At 36.1% G+C, this 16,753-nt stretch overlaps 1 protein-coding gene and 1 pseudogene across 1 annotated transcript; both read right to left on the bottom strand.

The window, feature by feature from the left end:
* Positions 1–250: 250 nt before the first annotated feature.
* On the bottom strand, positions 251–1,187 carry LOC103566410 (olfactory receptor 2J3-like; annotated as a pseudogene).
* A 14,392-nt stretch (positions 1,188–15,579) lies between these two features.
* LOC103566416 (olfactory receptor 2J3-like) lies at positions 15,580–16,518 on the bottom strand. The gene has a single exon (XM_070583872.1). The coding sequence runs from the start codon at positions 16,516–16,518 to the stop codon at positions 15,580–15,582; it is 939 nt and encodes a 312-aa protein (XP_070439973.1).
* Positions 16,519–16,753: the final 235 nt, after the last annotated feature.

The raw sequence follows: 16,753 nt of genomic DNA, 5'->3' as shown, positions 1-16,753 counted from the left end.
AGGTTTATGCCACTTAAAAAATTTGAGATTGATGTTTGATCTTGATTTTATATGGCTGTTTCCTCCATTAGAGAGTGATTAGTATTTAGGCAATCTTGTTTATTTCATATGTTACCAAAAATTCTGTGCCCTAGTGAGAGCACATGCTCAATAAGTGCTGAAAAAGTGAGGGAATGGAAGAGCGGTTGAGGAATGGATGGGTGAATGAACCATTGGTGATGATACTATTACTGCCAACAGGTAAATGGGGTCAGTCCCAACCAATTAGTCTTTTCACTGCCTCTCTTACATCTTTGTTTCTGAGGGTGTAGATTAAAGGGTTGAGGCTAGGGGTGACAACAGTATAAAAGAGGGCAATGAACTTGCCTTGATCTTGAGAATTTCCTGATGGTGGCTGGAGATATATGCACATACCTGGAATGAAAAAGAGGGATACAACCAGAAGATGGGCTCCACAGGTCCCAAAGACTTTCTGAAGGCCAGTTGTTGACTGCATCCTCAGCACAGCCCTGGCAATGGCACCATAGGACATGAGAATGAGGATGAGAGGTATGAGAACAAAAATAGAGCTCGTGACCATGAGGGTCAGCTCATTAGCATGGGTATCAACACATGACAGTCGTAGCAGTGCTGGAACTTCACAGAAGAAGTGGTCCACTTGACGATTTCCACACAGGGGTACCCAGAATGTAAAGGAGGAGTGAACAGCTGAGTTAGTAAACCCACTTACCCAAGAAGCCACAGCCAGCAGATGGCAGAAACGAGGGTGCATGAGGACAGTGTAATGCAAAGGTCTACATACAGCTACATAACGGTCATAGGACATCACCACCAGTAATACACATTCTGTGGTTCCCAGTGCAAGGGAAAAGTAAAGTTGTATCATGCAACCAGCATAAGAGATGGTTTTCTCTAGGCCCCAGAGGTTAACCAGAAACTGGGGGATGGCACTGGTGGTGTAGGAGAGATCCAGAAAAGAGAGGTTTGAGAGGAAGAAGTACATGGGAGTGTGGAGATGGGAGTCCAGGTATGACAAGATAATAATAAATAGGTTGCCTATCAATGTCATTGAGTAGAACATCAAGATAACCACAAAGAGAACTACTTCCAAATGAGGCCAATTAGAAAAACCCAGTAGAACAAAGTAGCTTTCTGAACTTGCATTGATTTTTTCCATCATCATTCATTTCTTGTTACCTGAGGAAAGAATATTATACACTCAAAAGAAGTGAGGACATGCTAAAAGAATCACAGGGACACACGAAAAAGAAACAGAAACCAGTCTGAAGGGTCTACCACTATTCAATCCTAGGGTAATTTGGGCATTAAGAGCAACTATAATACTAACGACTTGAAAGAAATAAGAATATACAAGATCATATTGACATTAAAAAAAAGAAAGAATATATAAATAGTAGAGAAGAAAAGTTAGTTTTCTTGGTAGGATGTTAATTACTAAATGTAGAAGGAATGGTGGAGTTAGAAAAACATAAATGGATGCTAAAAACTAGTGAGTGAAAATATGATTAATAAAAGGATGTTTACAGTTTAAAAAACCTACCCACAAATTACTTGTTAATTACAAAATGAAAAATAGTACACTTTACAATAGAAAAACCTGGTGGACATCACCATGGCCAAGTAATCAATGTTAACATCACCAATGTTGAGACAAACCAACATTATGTGCCTATTAATATGACGTTCTGACCAGGACATAATGTTACATCAGTGATAGTCCTGCCAAAAATGCACAGCCTGATTCTACTAAAGGAAACATGAGACAAACTCAAATTGAGACAAGTTTGACCAAATATCTGGCCTGTATTCTCCAAAAATATCAAGTTCAATGAAGACAAATAAAGGCTAAGGAACTGATTCATATTAAAGGAAATAAAAGAGACGTGATAACTAAATGAGGGATCTTTGGGAAAACAATAGTTATTAACAACATTATTGAGACACTTGGAGAAATGTGAATATAGACAATGGATTAGATAATAATATTGTATCCATATTAAACTTTCTGATTTTGTTAACTCTACAGTGATTATGTAATTTAAAGCCCTTGTTCTTAGGAAATAAACACTTAAAGAGACATAACATCTCCACCTTACTCTCAAATAGTCCAGAAAACAAGATGATAGAAGATTAGATAGATAGATAAATGACAGACTGAAACTGTTAAGGCACAAAGTAAACAATTGTTGAATCTGGTTAAAGTGTCAATGGTTGTTCTTTGTACCACTTTTGCAACTTTTTTGTAAATTTTGAATTTTATCAGAATAAAAAGTTGCAAGAGGGAGCTGGCCCAGTAGAGTAGTGGTTAAGCATGCATGCTCTACTTTGGCAGCCCGGGGTTCACAGGATCAGATCCAGCACGGACGTAAACACTGCTCATCAAGCCATGCTGTGGCAGCATCCCACATACAAAATGGAGGAAGATTGGCAGAGATGGTAGCTCAGAGACAATCTTCCTCAAGCAAAAAGAGGAAGATTGGCAATGGATATTAGCTCAGAGCCAGTCTTATTCACCAAAATAAATAAGTAAACAAAGTTACAAGAAGTAAATATAAAATAATTTTTTTCACTTTTATATTTCATCAAGATATTTGCCCCTGTAGAAAAATAACTTTTTGACTGTCGAGATCTTCTCATTCATCCCAGAGTGACATCAGGGTAAATAGCAACTTGAAAAATTCCTAACATAGCTACAGAAGAAAATTCCCATGGAATAAATGATGTTTTTGTTAACAAATAGTATTAGTTCTCTTTTAAGCATTTTAAGGGAATTTCCATGTTTGTGGTTTCCATCCTTCATGTATATGATTATAGAAAACATAATAATTGCAATTCCATTAATCTTACCTATAGATGAAAAGACATGATGAACAATGACAAATTTATTAGTCATTTCAAAATGTTTATATAAGGTGAAAAATACTGAACTTCAATTAAATATTCTTATAGAAAGAACCCAATCTTCTGATTTGTTTACTTGAGCTCACAGCTTCTTTCTAAACTGAAACTATGATGCAAATAGAGATACCAAAAAAGAGACACACCGACGATTACACATCAACTAATGGATATTCATGCTATGAACAAAGCTGAAAACCTTAATTAAGTTGAATAGATCTCTGAAATAGACTGGGGAGAGCAATGATAGAATCCTTCCTAAAGTACGTGTGAATATAACTGAATTTGAAAAGATATAAATTCATTGGGAGAACAAATAAGAAAGGAAGAAAGTGAGGATGGAGGAAAATGGAGAGTAACCTAACTATGGTGCTTAAAGTTGAGAGTGTGTATATGTATATCGCAGGGCTGAGAAGCTTGAAACACAGGCCGTGAAGAAGGTTTCCATATTATTTCTTTTTCTCTAGGACAATATCTGAGATAGTATTTAAATTATCAGCATAATTTATAATTTCTACTATATTTTCATTCTCCAACTTAGAGAAGAATTCTTAATATTTATTGAAGCCATTAAATGGCTGTATATCATTTAATATATTGTGCCAAGTGAGCTCATGTTTCTATTTTTAAAAAAAAAAAATAAGTACATTGTGTACATAGTTATAACTCTTGGGTGATCCTTTTCTCTTGTAGGTTTTCGAACATTCATAGGAAAGATTAATACCATCTTTTGTGTTACAGCTACCGTGACAATGCATAGTAACCCACCATTTCATTATCCTCCTTCTCTCTGTGAATGCTTTGCCTGTTCCGCTTTGCCACATCACTTCTGCTTCCCTCCTTCCACAACCAGTTCTTTCTCTCACACTTCCTAATAAGTTATAGCAAGAAGGAAAAAGAAAGAAATGACAGCACAGCCACCTGTGGTTACCTCTTTTGGGGTCTCTTAATTATTCACATTCTATGAGTGCAACTACTGAAAAAGATGTTAGTAGTAGCTAATAGGTTGAGTTTCAGCAGGAAAGTTAGAAAGAGCTGGTTTGGCCCCAAGACTGGGGACCAAACTAACTGAGGACTGATTCAGTCTTAACTCTTAATCATTAACTCTTAATCATTAACTAGTTGTGACACTAATCTCGACTAGTTTCTACAGCTCAGAAACCATTCAGGATCATCAGATAATGCATTGCTTAAAAAGAAAGTTTTCTGTAATAAACAGAAGTTTAATATAAAGAATTATTAAACTGTGGAAGGAGAGTAACTATAAAGATGTAAAGAGAACTCTACAGTATATCTTGGGCCAAGGGGCAGAATCGAGGAAAGAATAAACTTGGAATAGGGCTTCCTCCTCAAGGCTAGGGTTCAGATCTCAACAAAGAAGGTGTGTTTACAGCCCACTGATTGGTGAAGAAGTTCACCGTGGGCAGAATCAAAAATTATGAACAATCAAATAGTAAATCATAAAGATTATTTCACCAACAGGTCACAGTCATTTGAAAGATGATGAAGAAATCCCGAGATCTTTTTTATTTCCCTAGAATAGGACATAATACCTCTTGAGAGATATGAATCCAGATGTTGTCATTGCTTCCTCTGATGCAGATACAATTTTCTTCTTCCTTATACAGTTGCCTGAATAACTTAATAAGTTAACTTAAAAGTGGCAGCTGTGGGATATGTTCCATAACTCTGTTCCATAACTCACCCTTCAACATTCTTATGAAAGTTAGAAAGGAATACAAGACACAGGGCCAAAAATAAAAAATACCAGATTTAAGTGGAGAAAAGGTACGGACTTCATAGTTTCATTCTCTTTTGTTGGAAGAGAGGGCAGTAAAAGCCTTATCAATGGTTGCTTTCATGGGCTTTCTTCTTGTTCTTGAAATAAAGCATTACAGAGGAAAAAGCGGTGGACACGATTCTCTTTTCCTTATCCTCATATCACTGGCCAACTTAAATTTTTCTTATATTAGTCCCTTTATGCTCTTACCTACTACTTAATTAGAAATCAAATAACTCCTTTTACTTCTGTCCTTCCTGTGTCTATTCACATTTCCTGTAGTGTTTGTCTTTCTGATCTATGTTCTTATTACGTGTAGACCAATCTGATCTCTGGTTGTCATCTCCTTGAAATCACCAACATACACGGCTGCCTACACCATATATGCTAATCTACTACATCAAATTAGAAAAGTAGAGTCTGAAAATTACTATGATCATCTTTGCTACAGAAGAGAGAATCCTGTGTGTACCAAAAAGATTTGCTTTAGCTGGAAGGAGGAACTCATTAGAGCATTCAGTGTATCAGGAGATGGACTCCTTTCCTAGAGCAAATAGAAACTTTATGGAAACAAAAGAATAATGTGACTTGCTTCCCTTGAGTGGGGCGATTGGGAGAGTAAATCCCAAAGCGGCAATTATTGTCCTGCAAGGAGTTAACCTAGTCACAACAGTTTCGGAAGAATACCTTCAACATGGTACCACACTGCCATACCAGAATAACAATGAATCTATAGACCAACCATCACTGACAAAAATATGATAAGCTGTGTCTATAGGGAAGTGAAGGTGTTGTCCTGAATTACCTGAAATTTCTTCCCCAATTCCTCATCATGCTAAGGGCCAAATTTGAAGAATAACTTGTCAGAGGTAGTCTAACTTGGGGGGGGGGGGGGGGAAGCGTGAAACATATTTAAAAATGGAATACATAAAGAGTAAATTGTATATCTTTGCCTTATTAATTGATTTAATTGTGTTTGCCTGACACATCTAAAATTTAAGGCCAAGTTTAGCTCTGCAAAAAGATTAAAACTAATTTTCGAAGATGATTCAAGCTATCCCTTAGAAGTTAACTACCAAAAGTCAGAAAACTTAACAAAACCATTTAAAATTTCCAAAAAATTTGCATCAATAATTTACCTTAGCATCTTGCCAGGAGCTTTCCCATACTATATCATATAAACTAAGGAAACTAGCTGAGATTGCTAGTCTACATCCAATAATTGACTTACTTAAAAGAAAAACATATCATGAGTTAATGTTAACATTTTTAAATTGTTTCTAGCTAATACATTCCATTCATAGTAAAGAAAATCTTGGTATGGAAATAATTTTATACTAAGATTACACTTTAAAGATTGTATCTTTTTTTTTTTTTGCTGAGAAACATTTGCCCTGAGCTAACATTTGTCACCAATCCTTCTCTTTTTGCTCAAGGAAGATTTTCCCTGGACTAACGTGTGAGGCAGATCTTCCTCTAGCTTGTACGTGGGCTGCCGCCACAGCATGGCCACCAACAAGTGGCATAGTTCCACACCAGGAACCGAACTCGGGCCTCCAAAATGGAGTGTGCTGAACTTAACTGCTAGGCCACTCGGGCTGACTCTAAAACTTGTAATTTTAACAGAGTAATCAGGTATTTTCCATTCTATTTAAGAGAAGTACCACAAAATAGTCTTTATGTTTCAGTGGTCTTGATTATTGTGAGAACTCAATAAGAAAAATATATATAAATATTTTCCACAGTGTTTGGTACATAATTATTCAATACATGTTATCATATATCAGACTGAATTTTAATTTGAACTCATATTTTAACAAACAATTCTACTTCATTTCTTTGTTATTCTTTATTTTAGATATTAAAAATAAAACACCTGTGTTCCCACAACTCAGAATCATCAACTACCACTTTTTGGGGGGGAGAAGGGAAGATTAGCCCTGAGCTAACATCTGCCACTAATTCTCCTCTTTTTCCTTCTTTCTTTTTTTTTCTTTTGCTGAGGAAGATTGGCCCTGAGCTAACATCTGTGCCAACCTTCCTTCCTTTTATATGTGGGACACCTGCCACAGCATGGCTTGACAAATGGTGTGTAGATCCGCAGTCAGGATCCCAACCGGCCAACCCCAGACCGCCGAAGCAGAATATGCAAACTTAACCACCATGCCACCAGGCCAGCCACATCAACTATTACTTTTGCATGTTTATTTCCAGGATTTTTTAGCACATAAAATATCACAGATAAAAAGCCCATGTCCCCTATAACTACCATTCTCTGACCCAACACCCACACCAGAGACAACCAATATTATGAGCTTGGTATATATCATCCCAGTTCACTTTAATATATACTAAATGTTATTTTTTAAATAAATATTTAAATTTAAATATTAATATTATTAAATAGTATTTATAGTTACAATTTTTTTGTTTTATTGAGGAAGTATTTAACCAGTGATAAGCTTTTAGCAGAATTCATTCAGTTATCAAAATCTCGGAAATGTCTGACAACCTGGGCTGTAGCAGATTGTACCAAGTTCCAATATTCTTTATGCTGGAGTCACTAGATTCGTAAGAGAAAGTTTAGCCTCTGCCAAGCTACTGGGTGCTAACAAATGTTAAAAGTTTCTATGTGCCATATTATGAATCTGTTGTTGGGAAAACATGGATGGCATAAAAAGGTTTAATTACAGCAAAGTATTTCTAAAGCAACACCTCTCAGTTTTTTCTTTTCCTACAACACATTTTAGAGATAAAACACATTGAAAGTATGTGACTTTCAAAGTGCTTTATGGAAGAAACATGGACCCTGAGTTTGGGTAGTTTTCAGATTCCATACTCAACCTTAAAGACATGAAACCAATGCAAACCATTTTAATTGTAAGATTATCACAGACCATAAGGCACAAGTCATGTATGGGGGCTCACATGGGACAAATAACATTAATTCACCTTTGTAGACTTCTGGTAAATTGAGAGTTTTCTTTGAGAAGAATGTGAATTAGAGTAGATTATAAACTATTAAAACATCATGGATGGAACTTAAGCTAGAGATGAGTTCCAGCTTTGGTATTTAGTTATTGCTGGGTATGATTTCCTATTCTTCCCCAATCCTTTCATCTTCATCAGCTGTCAGAAAACCTACATAGTCCAAGGGTGAGACCACTCACCAATGAAGTAAAATATGATGAAACCTCCGTGGCTGGGGTAGAATAGGGCTTAGGATTACTGAGATGCCAGAAGAAGATGTTCACTCTCATCCTATCAGGACAAATGTTACACATAGTATTAAAAAGAATAGATGGAATTAGAAGGGTATATCAAAAATAATCCCATCATCTGCCTTCTAAGGTATTGTCTGATCACTTAGAAGCTTATTGCCTTCACATAGGAACTAGATCCTTTAATGTCAAGTTTACAATAATTAATTATTTATTTAAATTAATCGTTAAAGTCATCGTGGTTTCCCTGATCCAAAGATAAAAGTCAGAATGACAAAGGCCTATAGGGAGACATTTTTTGGATTCCATGTGAGTGGAAAAATGAAAAATCTGAATCAATCCCAATTATTAAAAAAAGATGGAGAATATTGAGTTTTCTTCCCCTTGTACATGTTCAGATTTTGAAAATGCATTTTATACACCTGACAAAAGACAGGACATATTAGTAATTATTCATAGTCAACTCTTAAAACAATCAGCCCCCCCCCCCAAATTTTGTGCGTCTCACATCTCACAATGGTTTAATGTCTCTTTGCTGAAACTTCTAGCCAAATTTTTACCTCTCCCCTAGGATCACTGCATTTTGGAGTTGTTGACTGTGTCCATTTCACAGACACCCATCTTCCTCCCAAGACATAAAGCAAAGCTCCAGGGAATGAAAAAGAACATTATTAGATCTTTAGAAAGCTGTATCCTGGTGGATTTCTCTTACTATCCCTGGGCTAGAGCTAATTCTCTTTGCCATTTTCCTCACATACTACCTGTAAACTCTCCTGGAAAACGTCAATATTTTCTTGTTTTCACCTCTAGATTTTCAGCTCCTCATACCAATGTCGTTTCAGGGAGTCAACTTTTCACTATTACATGTATGTTTCACCATAGGCTCCATGTCTCCAATGTTGTATACTCTTATCTGGGGTGCAGGTAAGACTATAACCTAACTAGGCTGGCCATCCAGCACTGTTTTGTCCTGACACTGGGAATGGTGAAATGTATCCTTCCTGACTGTCAAGACATATGACAAATACATTGCAGTCTGCAAAACCCTGCACTAACTGGCATTCTATACCCATATAATTGGCAGCGTTCTCATATTGATATCCTAGACCCACATGCTGCTCGACTGTGTATATACTTTGGCCCTTAAGGCTTTTGTCTTTACAACCTTATTGTCCTTGTGTCCCTCATTGTAACCATCACCTCCTATAGGGACATTGCATGTGGTGACTCGATCTTTCATTAAGTCACCCTCCAGAGGAAAGAAAACCTTCAACATTTACATTTCCCTATCATGTGTCTCTCTTATGCAATCACAAGATAGAGAAATAGTTTAGATAGACAGATAGATAGATAGATGGCAATATAGCAGATTATAGACATAGGTATCTCTCCAGCAAACAAACTTTTATTGCCAAGACCCATCCAAGTTCCTTACTGTCTTCTATGTAATTGTCACTCTCAGTGTCAATACCTTCATCAATACCTTGAGAAACAAGGATGTGGAGGTGTCTATGAAGACAATGCTTGAGAAGGGGTAGGTGTCTATTTTGAGAACCATTCTTTAACCCATCAACTATACATATTACCAGATTTATCATGATAAAGATAGTTCTAGGATTGGCAGATCAAAAGGGTCCTTAATGAGACATGTAATGAGATCCTTATCCTTTACAAGAAGTATAGTATTTCTGAGTTGGTTGTCCCTCATGCCTACTTAGAAGGACTCTAATCACCCATTGATCATAAAGGATTCTAGTTCTAAATATTGCAATGACACGCCTAGTAAAAGATTTGCCTTTACAGTAAACACTAGATTTTTCTGCTTCAACTCTGCTCTTAAGGCAAATTCTTTAAACTTGTGTGAATGATATAAATGCCACAGAGAAGATAGAAATGATGTACCATAATAAAATATTTCCAGATTTATCTGAAGTTCTCACTTCAACTGGTGCCCCTATACTCCCATATCTGTTTTCTTATCAATCTTTTATGATAGCACCCACTGTGTCACTCCCTTCAGTCAATGAAGGAATCACAAAAGAAATTAGAAAATATATGAAACAAAATGAAAATGCAAAATGTCAAAATGTATGGCATGCAGCAAAATCAGTGCTTAGAGAGAAATTTACAGCTTTAAATGCATATGTTTTTTAAAAAGGAAAAAGTCTAATATCTATGATCAAAGCTTCCACCAGAAAGGATAAAGAAGGAAAATCAAATTAAACTAAAAGTTAGTAGAAAAAAGTAAAGAATAATTATAAAAGTAGATTATGAAATACAAAATTATTAAGAATAAAATCTGAAAACAAATGTTGGTATTTTGGAAAGATCAACACACTGACTAATCTCTAGCTTACTGAAAATTAAAAAATGAGAGACATACAAACTACTAGATCAGAAATGAAAGTCAGTCAGTATAGACATTATAGATATAAAAGGAAGATAACAGAAGATTATGAACAATAAATTCGACAGCTAATGTGAAATTGATAGATGCTTTGAAAGATACAAATAACCAAACAGATTCAAAAAGAAATAGAAAATCTTAATAGTGTGTACCAATGAAAGTGAATTTTAATTTAAAATTTTCCCACAAAGAGAACTATAGGCCCTCAGGTCTACACTGGTGAATTCTATTGAACATTTAAGAAGAAATAATACCAACGCTAAACAAAGTCTTTCAGAAAATAGAATAGAATAGAATAGTTCCCAAGTTATGTAATGAAGCCAGCATTAAATCGGTACAGAAATCAGACGAAAATATCACAAGACAAGAAAAATACTGTTTAATATCACTCATGATTATAGACACAAAACATCTTACCAAAAGATTAGCAAATGAAATCCAGCATGATTTTAAAAGGACAATACATCATGATCAAGTTGAGTTTTTTTTCCCAGGAGGCAAAGCTAGTTTAACTTGTGAAAGTCAATCAGTGAAATTCACCATATTAATAGAATAAAGAAGAGACGCCATCAGATCATCTCAAGAAATGCAGAAAAAGCGTTGGACAAAATTCCACATCCTTCCATAATAAACACTCTCAGCAAACCAAGACTTGAAGGAAACTCCTTAAACCTGGTAGAGGATACCAACAAAAAATTGCTAATGCTGGGGCTGGCCCCGTGGCCTAGTGGTTAAGTTCGCGCGCTCCGCTGCAGGCGGCCCAGTGTTTTGTCGGTTCGAATCCTGGGCACGGACGTGGCACTGCTCCTCAGACCACGCTGAGGCAGTGTCCCACATGCCACAACTAGAGGAACCCGCAACGAAGAATACACAACTATGTACCGGGGGGCTTTGGGGACAAAAAGGAAAAAATAAAATCTTTAAAAAAAAAAAATTGCTAATGCCTTACTTAGCGGAAAAAGACAGAACTTTTCCCTTAAGATTGGGAAGGCAAGGATTTCTGCTCCCAATTCTTCCATTCAATGTTAACCTGGAAATCATAGCCAGTGCAAAAGGCAAGGAAGGGAAATAAAAGCATAACAACTAGAGAGGTAGAAATAAAACTTTTTATTTGTGGATGACATGATTATGTACTTAGAAAATCCTAAGGAATCTATTTAAAAGCTACCATAAATAAAATATGCATTTAGCACAGTCTCAGGATACATGGTCAATATTGCAAAAATCAGTTGTATATCTATGCCATTTACAATGGCATCCAAAAACGGAATACTTGGGGATGAATTGAGAAAAATATGTTCAAGATCTGTACAATAAAACTCTTCAAATGCGTCTGAAAGAAATTCAGAAGATGTAAATAAATGGAGATATATACAATGTTCCTGGATCAGAAGATTCAATATTGCCAAGATGTCAGTTCTTCCCAAATTGGTCTATAAATTCAGGGTTGGGTTTTTTTTTTTACTTTTTATTAAGATTATGATAGTTTACAACCTTGTGAAATTTCAGTTGTACATTATTGTTTGTCAGTCATGTTGTAGGTGCACCCCTTCATCCTTTGTGCTTACCCCCCATCCCCCCTTTCCCCTAGTAGCCACTAATCTGTTCTCTTTGTCTACATGTTTAACTTCCACATAGGAGTGGAGTCATACAGAGATTGTCTTTCTCTATCTGGCTTACTTCACTTAACATAATACCCTCAAGGTCCATCCATGTTGTTGTGAACGGGACTTATCTTTTTTATGGCTGTATTCCATTGTATATATATACCATATCTTCTTTATCCAATCATCAGTTGATGGGCACTTAGGTTGCTTCCACGTCTTGGCTATTGTAAATACTGCTGCAATGAACACAGGGGTGCATGGGCCTTTTGGAATTGCTGATTTCAAGTTCTTTGGATAGATACCCAGTAGTGGGATGGCTGGGTCATATGGTATTTCTATTTTTAATTTTTTGAGAAATCTCCATACTGTTTTCCATAGTGGCTGCACCAGTTTCAGCAGGGTTTTTTTTACAGAAATAATACATTTCATTTCACTAGAGTTAAAAATTTGCTCTTTGAAAGACAATACTAAAAAATAAAAGGCATACCACAGACTGGGAGAAAATATTTACAAAACATTTATCTGACAAAAGACTTGAGTCAAGAATATATAAATAACAGTTAAAACTCAATGTTAAGATGAATGACCTAATAAAAATGGGTAAAATATTGGAACAGAAACTCCACAATATAAGATATATTAAGTACATGAAAAGAAAGTCAACATCACCAATCCTCAAGGAAATGAAAATTAATGAGATATAATTATAAATTCACTTGAAAGGCTAAAAATATAAAGATTGACAGTATCAAGTATTATGGAGAACGTGGGGCAGTTGGAACTCTCATACACTGCTGTTTGGAGTGAAAATGGTACAGCCACTTTGGAAACATTTTGATAGTTTCTAATAAAGGTAAACATATACTTAGCATATGATCCATCAATCCCACGGCTAAAGATGTACCAAGTTAAATGAAAACACTTGCCCACACAACACTTACCCACTAATTTCCATAACAGCATTGTTCATGACAGGCAAAAAGTAAATATTCCCAAAAACCCCTTATTAGATAAATGGAAAAAAAAAATAAATGGATATTTTGTGCCATATTCATACAATGGAATTCTAATCAGTCAGTTAAAAGGAAGGAGCTACTGGTACATGCGTACATTTCAAAAACGTGATGCTAAGTGAAAGAAGCCAAACTCAAAGATTGCACACTGTTTAATTGTATTTATGTGAAATTCTACAAAACAAAAATGCAAAACCGTAGTGACAGAAAATCAATGTTTGCTTGAGACTGCGGATGGAGGAAGAGCATTGACCACAAAAGTACAGAGTTCTTTTGGGAATGATGGAAATGTTCTATGTCTTGATTGTGGTGATAATTTGTCAAAATTCATCAACCGTACATTTTAATTGAGTGAATTTATTATATGTAAATTATACTTCAATAGACTTGAAAAAGAGACTCATTTATATGTTGAAAGGCTGAAGTGCTACATGAGGTATTCCAAATGGTAAGATTTCCACGAAGGCAGGAGGAGTCTATGTTTTCAAATTGTGTGAAGGTTGTATGATATGTGAAGTGACCTCATCATGTAGCCCCAATTACTTAGTAAAAATCCTGTTACATACAGAAGCTTTGGTTGGGAGATGGGTTCAAGGACATGGGATTGTATCCTGTATTAATATTCATGTCTTGGGAGAGATTAAGAAAATGAAGAGAGAAGAAAACAAATTCGCCAGAGAGGAGGAATCCAAGCACAGCAGACCATGTAATGGTAATACACTCAGGAACTTAGGGGAAATCCCAGAGAGTTGTTTTCTTAGTTTTATAATCCATTCAATAGGAGATCTTTAAAGGGGTGGAAAACTAAACTAACATCTGGATTACAGCTACAAAAGGAATGAGTTGGCCAATGATACTTTCAAATAAACTGTCCTTAGACCATTATTCCTGCTTATAAGCCAACAGCTTCAATTGAACATATCTTCCACTTGCAAAGTAGATTTATTTCAAATGGTGATGGTGGGAGTGATATGTATAATAAATCACCTATTCAAGTGATTATCAGAAGATGTAGTCCCTTAGCTGGAAAAAATATCATAGATATTTATTTTTATAATATCCTTACTAATGGCAAATATTCATACTAAATTAAGTTTTAAAAGCAAAATAAATTAACATGTACAAGTCAATTACTTTTATGGATAATTTATTCAGGATATTCATTAAGACAGCTGTTGGATGAATCAAGTTATTTTCAGAGCCTAGTTCCATCTGCTTCAGATATTAGATGATCTACTACTACTGCTCCTAATTGTTCCCAGTTTATGAATTCTCATTAGTTGACAGTCTTTAAATCACAACCTTAGAAGTTATTCCCTATCTATATACACATTTAACTTCCTTAAAAAAAGTGGAGGGAGAAGAGAAGCCTACTTCTGCTGTTACTTGAGTCTCTCCCAGCTGTGATTCATTAATCTTATTATCTATCACTAAGAGTGGCAAACTAAAGGATATAGACCAATTTTCCTTTCAACATTAAAAACTAATACTACACAGCAAAGAGAAAAGATGTTTATAAAAGAAAGGTTTTAAGATATCTTCAATATGTCATTAACTAAGCCAACTAAAGCAAATTAAACACATACTATGGGGGCAGGCCTGGTGGCCTAGTGGTTAAAGTTTTGCATGCTCTGCTTTCGCTGCCTGGTTTCATAGCTTCAGATCCCAGGCGCAGACTTACACCACTTGTCAGCCGTGCTGAGGCAGGCAACCCACACACAGAACAGAGGAAGATTGGTAGATGTTAGCTCAGGGCTAATCTTCCTAAGAAAAGAAACCACATACTCTTATACTTTTATTTGGTTTTATTTCATTTACTAGCATCATCTTCCAATAGGAATTACCACTTGGTATATATTTTCAAGTTTTTGGCCAAACTTTTTGTTTTGTTTTAGATTTTAACAACCTACCTTAATGTATTAGCCTCGTGTCAGTGACAAATTAAGTCATATAGAGATACTTCATGTTCTATCTTACATTGTCATCTCCTCCACTAGAGAATGAATTCTATTGAGGCAAAAAGGGTGTTTTATTCATCTATGCTACCAAGACCTCCTCAGTCTACGAGTGATTTAGCTAATGAAGAAAAGAAATGAACAAGTAGATGAATAAATGGATGGATGGATGAATGAACCATTTGGAACAGGTATTTCTTTATACTGTTGAATGTGACAAGCATATAGACAAGCATGTGACAAGTATATACGGGACAAAACACTCATATAATTTAGTATCTTGAAAAAAGTGTGTCTCAGTCAAAGAATTGTCATAAATCTTTTTACCATTTAGCTAAATTTAATTTGGGCAATGACCAAAAAGTCCTTTAGTCTAAATTATTTCTAGGTTCCCCTTTCTTTCTATAGATATTAATGCTCAGTCAAAACTTAGCATATTAATTTTAAAACCAAGTCCCTAATTTCTATGGACACTAAATGTGGAATAATTAAAGGCTAAAGTGGTACAAATCAAAAAGGTTATCTCTAGATAATATTTCAGAATTAACCAATAAAAATAACCTTTCTTCTATGCTTGGTGGTTTATAGAACAAATAAATATCAAAAGAGCGGTGAAACCAAACTTCAAGATGGATAAGACTCTCTGAACAAAAGTTACAGGACAGATAATCTCTTTGTCACATCTCCCACTCCCACCCCATTAGTCTCTTTACTGCCCCTCTTACATCTTTGTTTCTTAGGGTGTAGATTAGAGGGTTGAGGCTAGGGGTGACAACGGTATAAAAGAGGGCAATGAACTTGCCTTGATCTTGAGAATTTCCCGATGGTGGCTGGAGATATATGCACATGCCTGGAACGAAAAAGAGGGAAACAACCAGAAGATGGGCTCCACAGGTCCCGAAGACTTTCTGAAGGCCAGTTGTTGACTGCATCCTCAGCACAGCCCTGGCAATGGCACCATAGGAGCTGAGAATGAGGATGAGAGGTATGAGAACAAAAATAGAGCTGGTGACCATGAGGGTCAGCTCATTAGCATGAGTATCAACACATGACAGTCGCAGTAGTGCTGGAACTTCACAGAAGAAGTGATCCACTTGGTGATGTCCACAGAGGGGTATCCAGAAGGTAAAGGAGGAATGAAGGGCTGAGTTAGTAAAGCCACTTACCCAAGAAGCCAGAGCCAACAGACGGCAGAAACGAGGGTGCATGAGAATGGTGTAATGCAAAGGTCTACATACAGCTGCATAACGGTCATAAGACATCACCACCAGTAGCACACACTCTGTGGTTGCCAGTGCAAGGACAAAGTAAAGTTGAATCATGCAACCAGCATGAGAGATGGTTTTCTCTGGGCCCCAGAGGTTGACCAGCAACTGAGGGATGGAGCTGGTGGTGTAGCAGAGATCCAGAAAAGAGAGGTTTGAGAGGAAGAAGTACATGGGAGTGTGGAGGTGGGAGTCCAGGTGTGACAAGATAATGATGAACAGGTTGCCTATCAATGTCATCAAGTAGAACATCAAGATAACCACAAAGAGAACTACTTCCAAATGAGGCCAATTAGAAAAACCCAGCAGAACAAAGTAGCCTTCAGAACTTGCATTTTTTTCCTTCATCATACATATTTTTTCTGCCCCTAAAGAAAGAATCACATAAACTCAAAGGCTGCCCACTCACTGTCAACTGATTGCAAATAATTGGGGAAAACTCTATGCCATTTCCAAATACTGCCATTAGGACAGTAGAATTTTTGATAGCTTTATTTTTATGTTTCATTCAGACATTTGTCCTGTTGTAGATAAAATCCATAACTTCTCAAGTGAATAAAATCAATAACTTCTTTCTATGCATCCT

This window comes from Equus przewalskii, chromosome 19 (genome assembly GCF_037783145.1).
Source record: "Equus przewalskii isolate Varuska chromosome 19, EquPr2, whole genome shotgun sequence".
Classification (NCBI taxonomy): Eukaryota; Metazoa; Chordata; class Mammalia; order Perissodactyla; family Equidae; genus Equus; species Equus przewalskii.
This window is presented reverse-complemented; position numbering and strand designations above follow the sequence as displayed.

Excerpts from the sequence above, each read along its gene's own strand:
- LOC103566416 (XM_070583872.1), bottom strand. The coding sequence starts at position 16,518 with ATGATGAAGGAAAAAAATGCAAGTTCTGAAGGCTACTTTGTTCTGCTG.